The 11,750-nt window shown below is 61.6% G+C and overlaps 1 protein-coding gene across 14 annotated transcripts; it reads left to right on the plus strand.

The window, feature by feature from the left end:
- Positions 1 to 78: 78 nt before the first annotated feature.
- On the plus strand, positions 79 to 9,082 carry LOC129197991 (methyl-CpG-binding domain protein 6-like). 14 transcript variants are annotated; one of them, XM_054806882.1, is made up of 9 exons: positions 79 to 198; positions 1,123 to 1,212; positions 1,636 to 1,784; positions 1,852 to 1,954; positions 2,156 to 2,321; positions 5,634 to 5,779; positions 7,050 to 7,102; positions 7,171 to 7,246; positions 7,373 to 9,082. In XM_054806882.1, the coding sequence occupies exons 3-9, from the start codon at positions 1,654 to 1,656 to the stop codon at positions 7,580 to 7,582; spliced, it is 885 nt and encodes a 294-aa protein (XP_054662857.1). In that variant the 5' UTR covers positions 79 to 198; positions 1,123 to 1,212; positions 1,636 to 1,653; the 3' UTR covers positions 7,583 to 9,082. The 14 variants fall into 14 exon arrangements, 10 of the variants coding, with proteins under 10 accessions (XP_054662857.1, XP_054662853.1, XP_054662852.1 ...); XM_054806878.1 differs by having other exon boundaries at positions 81 to 198; positions 919 to 1,212; XM_054806877.1 differs by lacking the exon at positions 79 to 198 and adding an exon at positions 215 to 469 and having other exon boundaries at positions 919 to 1,212.
- The last annotated feature ends 2,668 nt before the right edge of the window (positions 9,083 to 11,750 follow it).

Here is an 11,750-nt window from a genome sequence, read left to right on the forward strand (position 1 = left end):
CCGCGACGTGACGCGCGGGGCGGTGCGAGCCAATGGGAGTAGGCGAGGGGGGCGCGCGCCACCGCCCACAGGGCAGGAGCGGCCCCCGCAGGCCGCGCGCCCCGGGATGAGTCACGCGGGCGGATGATGCAACGGCTGGAAACCGGCCCCGCCCCGCCTTAAAGAGCCCGCAGCGCCGCGATGGGAGATGTGGCTGGGGTGAGCGGCATTAGCCTCGTGCAGCCCCGGGGTCCCGGTGCGGCCCCCGGGCCAGAGCCCCGGTGCGGCCCCGATGCTTCCCCGGACAGCCCCGGGGCATTCCCAGAGCTCCCACGCGTGAGGCACGCTGGGATCGGCCCCCCCCCCACCGCCGTGTGCAGACGTGGGGGTGGTGCGCGCGCTGCCCAGCCTCTTCTTGGCGGGGCCGGGCCGGAGCGGGGGCCCGGTGCCCGGTGCCGCCGTGCGTAGCTGGTCGCCGCCATGAACGCAGGTGTGTGCAGGCGGGACGGGCCACACCGCCCCCTGCCCGCCCCCCGGCCCTGCCCGTAGGCAGCGCGTCCCCCTGCACATGTACCCGCGTGGGCGTCCTAGCCCCGCAGCACCCCACGGGCCGATCTGGCTAGCGCCCACCCGCCGGCCGGGGTCGGGGGCCTGTGCCTTGGGGGACGTGTCCCGTTCCCCCGTCCCCCCCCTCTGCCAGCACCCCGTGGCTGGTGCGAGGGCTCGACCCCCGCCCTGCCACAGGGGTCACGGCATCCCTCTTCCGTGCCAGCCCCCTTGCTCCCCTCCTCCCCCCAGCACCTGCTCTGTGGGGCTGTGACCCCCATCTTCCTGGCAGGGGTCTTGGCCCCCTTTTACCCCATCCCCCAGGGTTTGGGGGATGCGGTGACCCCGCCACCCCCATACCCCCCTCCCTGAAATGCTCCCATGGGGAGGGAGGAGGGTGCTGGGGAAGGCTTCCTGTGTGTCCCTGCAGGGAGCAAAGGCACAGGCTGGAGGTACCGTGGGGGGCCAGGACACCAGGGGCCCTTTTCCAGAGGTGTCTGGATGCTTGGGGTGCTGCCCCCCCCCCTCCAGCTGTAGGGCCCTGCGTGGATGCTGCCCCTTCCCCAAGGCCTGAGCTGACTCTCTCTGCCATGCAAGAGACCTGCAGGATACCGCTGGGTCACCAGCCACGGGTGCCGCAGCCCACCAGCCGTGGCTTGATGCCAAGATGTTTGCAGGGATAAGCAGGTGAGAGGTGCATGCGCCCCCCCCCCCCCCCCCCAGTGCTGGTGCCCCCGGTTTCCCCTCCACCAGGCATTAGGGCCAGCAGCAGCTGTTTGCCTTTTAGCTGTGGTTCCTTGACAGCGTTTTATAGGTCACTGTCCTCCTCTCCCCACCCAGACACCAGGATTAACAGGATAGGGGGGCTGGTGTGGGGGGAGGGCTGATGAAGAGGGGGGCAGTTGCTGCCCCCAGTCCTGCTCTGCTTCTCTGTGCACCTTCAGACCCTTGTGGTCCTGCCCTACGGCCACTTGGCACCCCCTGAGGACCCCTAACTCCCCTCGCCCAGTCCTTCTGCAGTGCCCTGGCACCCGCTGTTCTAGCAAGTCCTGTTCTCCCATTTGCTTCCCCCTCCTCTCCCACTGCTCCTGGCCTGACCTCCCCTGCCAGTGCCCAGTGCAGGCGTTCATGCAACGAGGGGGCACAATGAGCAGCAGTGATGACTCTACCGGAACAGAGCAACCCATGTGCCCATCGGCCGGGCCTGTGCCTGTGGGCTGGGAGCGCAAGGTGGAGGAGGGCTCTGTGTGCTACATCAGGTAGGAGCAGCCCCCAATCCCCCCACGCTCCCCTCCCTGGCCCCTGCTCACCCCCTGTGTCCCCCAGCCCCAGTGGCACCACGCTGACCTCACTGGAGCAGACTTGCGCCTACCTCCTGGCTGATGGGACCTGCAAGTGTGGCCTCGAGCGTCCACTCAACACGCACAAGGTGTGGAGGGGAGGTCAAGTGCAGGACAGGGAGGGGCAGCTGGGCAGGGGGGCTGTACTGGGGGCACTCCCTGGTTACGGGAGAGGTGCAAGGGATGGCTCTACCTGCAGGAGTGGGGTGTGCAGCTGACCTGTACTGGGCGGGTCTGGGGGTCCCTGTGGGATGACCAGTTGCCACTCACAGCCTGCTCTGTCCCTGCAGGTGTTTAACTTCGACCCAGGGGCAATGGTGGCTGGGCGAGGAGCCCCTGGGGCCCAGGGCCAGCAAGACATGACGAAACTGTGCAATCACCGCTGGAAAGCAATGGCCATGGCCACGCTATACCACAGTATGGAGGGCACCCTGGGCCCCTGCCACCCAGGCACAGGTATGGGGGTCCCCTGTCCACGCTAGTTCCTGGCCCATCCTCCCACAAGTTCCTGCTGGTGTATCTGCCTTGTCCGTGTCACCCTGTATGTCCCCTGGTCATACCTGTCAGTCCCAGCCCCTTCCTGTCTCCCTCGTACGTCCTGGGTTCTCATCACCCGTCCCAGTCCCCGTGGTGCTCTCCTGGTTTCCCCATGTTTCCCAGGGCTCCCCCATCTTCCCTGTCACATCTTGCCCCTCAAGTCTTTCATGTCCCATGCCTTCCCTATCCATCACAGTTTAGGGATATGGGTGCCCAGGCCCTGCCGGTGCCTGCTTGACCCCCATGTCCCTGTGGTTCCCTGCAGGTCCCAGCCTGAGCCTGCTGTTCTCAGCCAAGGGCCACCTGGCCACGGCCCCCAGCACTGGTGTCCCCCTGCCCAGCACTGTCGGCAACTTCCCCAGGGTCCCCCTGGGGGTGAAGACCCTGGAGGCCACATCTGCCCCCGCGGGGACCTTTCTGCAGCCCCATGACATCGTCCCTGGGGCCAACGGCAGCCCCACGAGCCGCCCACCTGCCACCCCCTGCTTTGGCCTCCGCTTGCCCCTGCCAGATGTGGCGGCAGTCCCCCTCAGATCCCTTGTGGTGCCCCTTGCCAAACGCACCCAAAGCCAGCACCCCACAGGCAGGACTAGTGACTGGGCAGCCCCATCACAGGGGGGGACTGGAGAAAGCCCAGAGTTGGGGGGCTGGGGCCATGCCTGCCAGCCACCACCAGTGCCCCCCAGGCAGGCAAGGTCGATTCTTCTGTCAGCAATGCCTTAACCAGCCAAAGCAGCAATAACCTGCCAGTGCCCTTAGATGCTGTCCCCGAGGGCAGGGGCTTTTTGGGGCTGGCACCGCTGAGCACCCCCTTCCCCACCAGCAGCCTGCTGAGCTTGGCTGCCAAGACTCAGCTGGGCAGCCCTGACCCCGTGCCTGCCCCCAGCACTTTACCCCCCTGCCTGCTCCTCCCCAGCATGCTGCGCTCTCTTGTGGGTGAGCAGGTCCTGGGCAGGGAGGCCCAGTGGCCCCAATGCCTTGACCTCCAGGACCCAGCAGCTCACAGGGTGCCCTCTGAGCCCAAGGGGATGCACCCCCCAGTGACCGGGCAGCCTCTTGCAGCCCTGCTGAACCTGCTGGGTATTCAGAGCTGTCTTGGCGGGGGAGGCCCGGGGGAGCCCAGCCTCCCCCTGGGACCCTTGCCTGTCACCAACGGCTTGCCCTGCCCTGGCATCGGTCTCCTGCCCACCGGCCGGGACTGCAGTGGGCAGCTCCTGGGTCTCTTTGGGCAGCTGGCAGCATCTTCTGAACCCACCTCAGGGACCTCCCCGCAGTCAAAAGCCTCTGGTCGTAACCATAGGCCAGGTATGTGGGGCAGTGCCTGTGAGGCTGGGCAGCTGGTGGGGAGCAGGGCTGCAGCAGATGTGCCTCAATCAGCTGGGGATGGACCCCACCCTGGGGTGGCCGTGGCAGCGATACTGGGGTGGTTAATGCCCCCAGAGAGCCCGTTGTGGCTGTGGGGCCAGGTGGGAGGCAGTGGGACATGGTCGTGGGTCCCTGCTGTGGGTGGTGGGACCTGGTAGGATGTAGTTGTGGATCTCATGGGATGTAGTGGGACCCAGTGGGATGTGGCCATAGGTTTGCGGTGGGGGTGGTCGATGTGTCCGTGGGTCTTGTGAGATGCGGTGGGACCTGTCTGTGGGTTCATTCTGGTGGTTGGTGGGATGTGGCTGTGGGTCTGGCGGGATGTGGCAAGTTGCATTCATGGGCCTGCAGCAGATGTGGCTGTGGCAGCCCAGTGCTCTGACCCATCCCCTGCAGGTGCTGCAGCTTCTCCAGCTGTCTCCAAAGGTGCTGTGGCCCCAGGGGCTGGCAGTAATGTGGATGGGAGTGCTGGGGCAGTGCTGGGTTGTCTGCTGCCCCCTGCAACCAAGCCTGTAGCCTTTGTGGGGCAGGAGCAGGCACTGGGGGGCTCCTTGACACCATGCCTCCTCCTGGCCACTCTCCCCTTCTCGGTAGCCCTGGGCCAGCACCCACCAGCCTGCCGGGGGGATCTTGAGGGGCCCAGTCTGCCCTCCCTGCTGGCGACCTCCCTGCTCCCGCTGCCCCTGCTGCTCCTCGACATCCTCCTGCTTGCCCTGGACCTGCTGTCCTTGCCAGGGACCCTGTTCTCCACCCTGCTGACCCTGTCCCCTGGGCCAGGGGAGATGGGCCCTGAGGCACTGGCGACAGGCCGCAAGGGCTGCATGGTACTGCCTGACCGGCCCCTGCTCTTCTCTGCGCTGCCTGCCTTGCTCACCCTCCACCCCACGCTGCTGGCTGCCGGGCTGGGCCGCCCTGAGCCTGCCCCTGCTGCCCTGCCACCCCCCCCCCCCCCCCCCCCCCCCGCCGCGAGACCGGTCCCTTTGCTCCCAGGGAATGAGGGGGTTGCCCCAGGTTAGGGAGGAGATTGATGAGGGGGTTATTTGCCCTTTGCAGGGAGAGAGGGTGATGAGGGGGAGGTTCCCCCTACTAAGGGAGGGGGATGATGGGTAAAGCTATTCCCCCCTCTAGGGTGGAGGGTGATGGTACCTGGGGGCATTTGCCCTTGCAGATGGGTGGTGTCAGGTGTGTATTAACACTGGAGAAGAGGAAGGAGCGTATTTGCCTGCAGTGCAGTAGCAGGGGAACTGGCAGGAGGGGTGTTTGCCCCTGGGATGAGGGCAAGGGAGGGTGTTTGCCCCAGGGAGGAGAGTGGTGGAAGGTATTAGCACCCAGACTGGGTTAGATGAGGAGTAGCTGCCTGTGGGGAGGAAGTTGGAGATATTTATGTGCCCCCAGGAGAGCAAGTCTTTGCCCCAGGGAGGAGGGTGCTTGCCCCCAGGGCATGGGAGGAGGATGAGGAGGACTGGTTGGTTTTGCAATGGCAGCAAGATTTGGGGGTATCTCTGCCCCATTTCTTGGGGGTGCCCCAACTAGCCCCTCTTGCCAGCAGTCCAGCCTTGCCAGACCCTCTGTGGCACCTACCTTGACTGGCCCCCCGCCCCCGACTACTGAGGCCCTGTGCGGGGAGGCCTGGGTCCCCAACAGCACCGCAGGCACCCTGGAGCACCTCAACCTGCTGGGGCCCCTTTTGGGCAGCTCCCTGCTTGGTGCCACGCTGCTGGGTGAGTGGGGCGGGGGGACTGGGCACCTTAGGGACAACCCTGAGCACTGCTCGGATGAGGGGTGCCAGGGGCATGCTGTGTGCTGGGGGGCAGGGGGTGCCCCCGGAACCTGGGTAACATCATGCCTCTCCCTTGTCTCTCCAAGGCAACCTACTGGCTTTGAGCCCCCTGCTCCAGAATCGGCCATTGCTGCCCTCCACGTTGCCCCCCCTGGGACTGTCACTGGGCCCAGGCCAGGGCCCCCCCCAGGGCACTACCAGCCCCTTGGCTGGCCTGCTCCAGAGCCTGCAGGTGGGCTGCTGCAGCGGGGGCATGAGGGGCCAGGGGGCTGGAGGAGCCCTGGGGGTTTTGGGGCACCATGTGGGAATGGTGGAGCCCGGTGGTGTTGAGTGGTAGTTTGTGAGCGGCATGGGAGGACACAGGAAAGGATGGAGGGAGGCCTGGGGTTGTCTCAGTGGGTAGTGGAGGTACTTGGGGACCACGTGGAGTCTGGGGTGTGTTGGGAGGGTGGGGGGCTTTGGAGGCTTGGAGGTGTTGGAATGACATGGGGCTCCTGGGGCTGATGGGGGGACACAAAGGGAATAGGCAAACGTGGGAGTGCAGGGAGGATACAGGGACGAGCTGGGCAGGAAGGAGAGTATAGGGGTTGTATGGGACAAGGAGAGATGTGGGGGACATGGGGATGAGGTTTGCTGACCCTCACTGCCCCCCAACAGCTGGGCCTTAGTTTCAGCTCCCCTGAGAAGTCTGCGACACCATTGAGTCCCAGTGCTGGAGGCTCCCCCAGCCCCTGTGCACCTCCTGACCTCCCTGAAGGCACCCCAAGTGCCTTGGAGCCCCCCGTGCCCCGTCAGGCTGAGCTGGGCAGCCCCAGACCCAGTGAGGGTGCTCGGGAGCACCCCACCTCGCAGCCCCTCCTCAAGCGGGGCCTCTGGCTGGCCGAGGGGCTCAACAGGGAGTCACTGTCCCTTTCTGGGCCACCCAGCACCAAGAGCTGCCGGCGTGGGGCTGGCTGGGGGGGCGGGGGCACTCAGTGGCACTTCAGTGGGCAGGCGGGTGACAGGGTTGAGAAGAGGCTTCCCCCTGCAGCCCTCCCGGCTCCCCACCCTACCTGGTGCTGCAACAGGGACATCCCGGCTGCAGAGCAGCAGCTCAGAGTGGAGGAGATCAAGGTACTGGGTGGGACCTACTGGGAGTTATTGAGGAATACTGGATCCTGCTGGGGGGATACTGGCAGTGCTGGGGCTGGATATAAGGACCCACTGGGTGCCATTGGGGATATACTGGGAGGCACTGGGTACAACCTTTGGGTGCTGTTGTGGGTATACTGAGGGCCATTGCGTGGTACTGGGAGGGAACTGGGAGTGTTGCTGGGGTGGGGCATAGCATGGGGGAGCAAGAGAGAGAAACGGACCTACTGAGGGACATTGGAAGGCCCTGGGGAGGGGAACTGGGAGGGCACCGGTGGTAGATGCTAGAGGGGGAGCTTTAGGGAGGCACTGGGTGGACTGGGAGACACTGGGATGCTAGGGACTGCTGTGCTGACCCCCTCCTCACACAGGGGAGCTCCCTGCATCTACGCCCATCCTGCCGGGGCTGGAGGAAGGTGGCCAGGTGAGTGCAGGGGACACAGGGGGCCCTGCCACATCCCCCCACCCCACCTGACCCCCTGGTCCTTGCAGCACCCCCCAGCCCAGCGCCTGCCTGGAGACCCTGCAACAGAGAGGGCTCAGCGCCAGCCCAGGGGCTAGCCCCACTGTAAGTGGGGACAGGGCTAAAGGAGGTGGGATTGCGGGGGGAGGAAGAGGGGAAGGGAGACTGGAGGGAGAGGTGGGGGAGACACAGGTGCCCCCACCTCCCCCGTAATCTGTCCCCCCTAGGCAGACCTGGCTGCGGCTCGAGGCCCATGGCCTGGGCGCCCCGTCAAGAACTGCCGGAGGAAGCTGCTCACATGACAGTGCTGGGGTGGGGGCACCACCAGCACCCACCTGTGGATTGGGGTGGGGGGTGTGTGTGTGTCACAGCTCTCCCCCCTACAGCTGCAGACCACAGGCACCCCCAGCACGTCTTGTCTTGGCTGTGGCTGTGTCCTGATCTCCTGGATCCCCCCTGGCAGTGAGCAGGAGAGGCTCCACCAGAGTGGGAGGTTACTCCAAGCACAGGGCAACAGCCCCCTTCCCAGACAAAGCACTTCTGAAGCCATTTTCCATGTGTTGGGTGGTCAACAGTTGTCGTCCCCTGCCTTGGGAAACCTCCCATGCTGGGGGGGGCAGGATTGGTGCTAGGGGACACACCTGGGGGTCCCCGCTGCCCCCCCTATTACCTCAGGCCCAGGGGTGTCGTGGCCTCAGGGCCAGATCTGTTCAGGGTTAGTTTAGCACAAAGTTCTCACCAAAAATGAGGTTCCCCCTTCCCATCCCCCAGTACCATCATTAATCACCTCTGCTCCTGCCCCGGGCCCTCCCCACCCACTCGAGGTTGTCCCCATCCCCCCCCACATGCTATCCCCTGCCCCACCGGTGGCAACAAGGAGACATCCCCCCCGTGGGTCACAGCTTTTTGACACAGTGACTGGATTTAGTGCAACGAGGAGGCTGGTGGGGGGGTTGGTGTGTAGGGGTTATGCACATAGATGCATTTAAAACGCAGCAGCTGGGCCCTGCTCATGCCCTAAGGAGATGCTGATGTAGAAATGCTTTGAGCTAGGCTGTCTGCTGATGTAAATTCAGATATGGGGGGTCGGGTACAGTTTCCCCTTGGGTGGGAATGGAGAGGGAAGGAAAGATTCCCAGGAGGTTGCAGGGCCTGGCAGGGATGGGGATGTCTGGGGTGGGGCGGGGGGGAGAGGTCTCTGGGGTGCTCTCACTTCTGCATCCTCTTTAGGCAGACTTCTGTGTTGGACAACTTTTTTTCTGCGGTGGCCAGGTTTTCCATCAGCCTGTGATCTGTAGGGGGCTGAGTGGGGAAGGAGGGTGAGCAGGGGAGGCAGGATGGGGACCCCATCGCATCCACCCCAGTGGGTGCCGATGGGACCCACCTCCACCATCAGCACAGCGTTCTCTGAGAGCATTAGCTACTACCTACACAGTGTCCAGGACCTGTCCAAACTATGCAAGAACAAACTTTGTGGCTGGGAGGTGAAAGCTGAGCACTGGGTGGTGCCGGTGCCTGTCCCCCCCACTCCCCTGACATCTCCAGTTACACTATGCCATTGTCTCCAGCGTCGCCTCTTGCCTTGCTTGTGCAGCGCTCTGAGGGTCACCAGTCTCTCCTGAGGTGGGCTGTCCGGTTGGGGTGTAGGCAGCAGCGAGACACTGCAGGCAGATCCCAGCATTAGGGTGGTCAATGAACCAGTTCTTAAGTCCTCCTTGTGCTCCCCAGAGGTGAGAAAGAGCAAGGTTAGGAGAGGGGGGAGAGACAAAAGGGTGGAAGGTTTGTCTCATGTGTGGCCCGCTGTCACCCGTGTCCCTGCACCCAGGCCTGCTGCTGAGGTTGCCCACCAGCACTGTGCAAGGGCTTAGGAGCCATATGGGCCAGGGGGCTACCAGCACGGAGGTGAGGATGGCAGCAGAGTCAGTGGCTGCACGAGTTGGGGCAGCAGTGAGCTGGGCCCCTTGGCCAGTCACCCTAGGACTCACGATTTCGCACTCCTGGGGCTTGTAGCCTTGTATCCTGGTCTTGCTGAGGTTGTCACAGAAATTTTTAAGAGCAGGGGGTTGCCCCAAAATACCAAGTGGCTGTGCTCTCCATGGGGTTGGCACGGTGACCCAGGGTCCTTACAGCCCACCCTTCCCCAACCCCCCCCAGGGCACATATGCTGTCAGTGCCCAGGCACTTGGCCCTGAAGTTCTTGTAAGTGGCATTGGGGTTGATGATGAGGTACTCCACAAAGATGCTGATGAGCTCCTGCACATTGTGCCATGTTAAGGAGGCAGCCATGAGGGTTTCTGGCAGAGCTGCTGCCTCCCTGCTCCAGTTTTTAAAGAAGCTGCTAAAGCAGGGTAAGGTTCACCATTTTGTTACTAAGCCAAATCCTCTGTCGTGGAGTGGGATGCTCCAAACCCAGGTGTGGAGCTGTTTTACAGCCCACACCACCTTTGGCTACATTGATGTGCTGTCAGAATTCATAAAGAGCTGTAAGCAGAGCTTGCCCAGAGCTGTCAGAGCCAGGCCTGTGGACGTGAACACTTCAGACTCGGCAAGGGTTCGGAGAACCGGAGGTGGGGCTGTGTTTGAAACTGAAGAATCTGCGCCTCTGCTCCAAAAGGGAGACCGGATCAGGGTGTCTAAAAAACCCAAGAGATTTGAGAAAGGTTATGAACAGACGTTCCCAGATGAAATTTTCACAGTAGCGGAAACTGTGAGAAGGGGGCAGGTGCCTGCGTACCACTTAAGACTATGTTCGGGGAGCAACTGGGGGGACATTTTACTCCAAAGAACATAAAAAAGCGGATCCTGACGAGGACAAGATCTGCAAAATTGAGAAGATCATTGCAGCAAAAGGGAAAGGAGGAAAGAAACAGCTGCTGGTGAAGTGGCGTGGCCAGCCCCAGAAATTCAGGGTAGGAGCTTCACCAGTGCAGGACATCTCGGGACTGGTAGTGGAGTGGGGGAAGAAGAAGGATGGCAGGCAGGGGGTTTCTACTCAGCTGATCCCAACTGACCAAAGGGATTCCCATCACCCTGCTTCACTTGAGCTATTAAATACAGCTTTTTCCCCTAGGTTTTTTTTCCACGGACTTGTTTTCTTTAATAATTTTTTTGTCTTTAATTTTCCATCCTTCAGCTTTCCAGCATGGGAGCCACTGAGTGGCCCCAGCCCGTACCGCACAGGAGTCGGTATATATTGTGCTGGCACCCCATTTGGCACCTAGCACTACCGCCTGGAGCTCAGTCAGTTGGGCTGATCCCTCTGTCTCATGGGTTTTGGATGTCCCGTCTGAGAGTGGCCGAAGGGCTGCCCTTCCCTCCCGCTTGCCTGTGAGCTGATCCATCTGTAAACCATCAGTAGACCACACTTTGTTATCCTTTTCTAAATCGGATGGGGGGTGGTGAGTGTTGAATGGGTGAGGGCAGCATATCGAGGGGTGGCTCCGCAGATTGTACTCTGCCACGCTCCCTGTAAGCCCTGTTCCTGCCACGACCCAGTTGTGACGTGCTGTGCACGTTGTCGTCTCCTGAAGTGTACTGGAGCGTGCCATTCCTTGGGGAACAGGAGCAGGCTCTAGGATTCTTTTGAGGATAGGGAATGGGGTCTGCATTTCTAAGGGTGTGTCTGATGTATCTCAGTATCTAATATGGCTGTGTAAGTAGCCAGTAGTGTTTTTTTCCCAGCGCGAATACCGTGACTGGGAACCTTGCCACCCCTTCGATCCAATAATAATATCATATTGTCATACATGAGTCAAGGCACTTTTGGGTAATTTAGGTATTGCCTGTAGCAGAAAAGTAGTATTTCATCTACAGAGACTACGGACTTCTGGGTCTGATGGTTTGCCCCCCAGGTGCCCAATGGATTACTAACGGTCTGGGGTTTTAATAGATCCGTACCTAATATATTTTAGGGCCCTACTGCCACTATGGATCACAGCGTTCTTTCGTTTGGCCGGGTCAGTTTTATCCTGGCTACTGGGAGCTCATCTTTCCCAGTGATCCCTGATGGATACACCCTTTCTCGAGGTTTTCTGGATTAATGCAGCACCATTCCCAATAGTGGGGCTGGAGGAGCAGGCGGGACAATTTTATCTAGCACCTTCCCAACGCCCAAGCTGTCAGTGCAATCCCTTTCACGATTATCCCATAGTTTCTGTAAGGTGGGTGTGGGGACCCTGTTGAACTGGCCTGTCGTAAATCCTGTTCCTCACTGAAGGCTGCATAAATGCCTCCGTTCTGGGTCTTGCTCCTGTCGGTCAGGGGGTCCTTTTATGTCAGATTGTGGGGAGGTTTTGAATATTTTCTCCCTTACTCTTATGATCTTGGGCTCCCGTTGACTTTTGGACGACCGTGACATCCTCAGCTCTCTCTACAGCGTCTTGAGCTTCTCAACGGCTTTTAGCAAATTGCCTGTGTCCGCTGATGCCTCTGTGAGCAGCCCGAGGAAGGGTCCCTTTCCTACCTTGGCTTCACAGTTGGAAATTTCCTGCCACTCCTGAAAGTCTGCTCGCAGGGTTTCCCAGGCAGGACAATTTTCAGGGACCCCGTGCCTATCCCACCTCAGTGTTTTCCATCCATTATCCTCCTGCCATTTTCACCGCTCGAGGTA

This window comes from Grus americana, chromosome 31 (genome assembly GCF_028858705.1).
Source record: "Grus americana isolate bGruAme1 chromosome 31, bGruAme1.mat, whole genome shotgun sequence".
NCBI classification, from domain to species: domain Eukaryota; kingdom Metazoa; phylum Chordata; class Aves; order Gruiformes; family Gruidae; genus Grus; species Grus americana.

Excerpts from the sequence above, each read along its gene's own strand:
- LOC129197991 (XM_054806882.1), top strand. The coding sequence starts at position 1,654 with ATGCAACGAGGGGGCACAATGAGCAGCAGTGATGACTCTACCGGAACA. Across the intron at positions 1,955-2,155 it reads GTCCACTCAACACGCACAAG|GTGTTTAACTTCGACCCAGG; the intron begins GTGTGGAGGGGA and ends CTGTCCCTGCAG. Across the intron at positions 7,247-7,372 it reads GCCCAGGGGCTAGCCCCACT|ACCTGGCTGCGGCTCGAGGC; the intron begins GTAAGTGGGGAC and ends CCCCCTAGGCAG.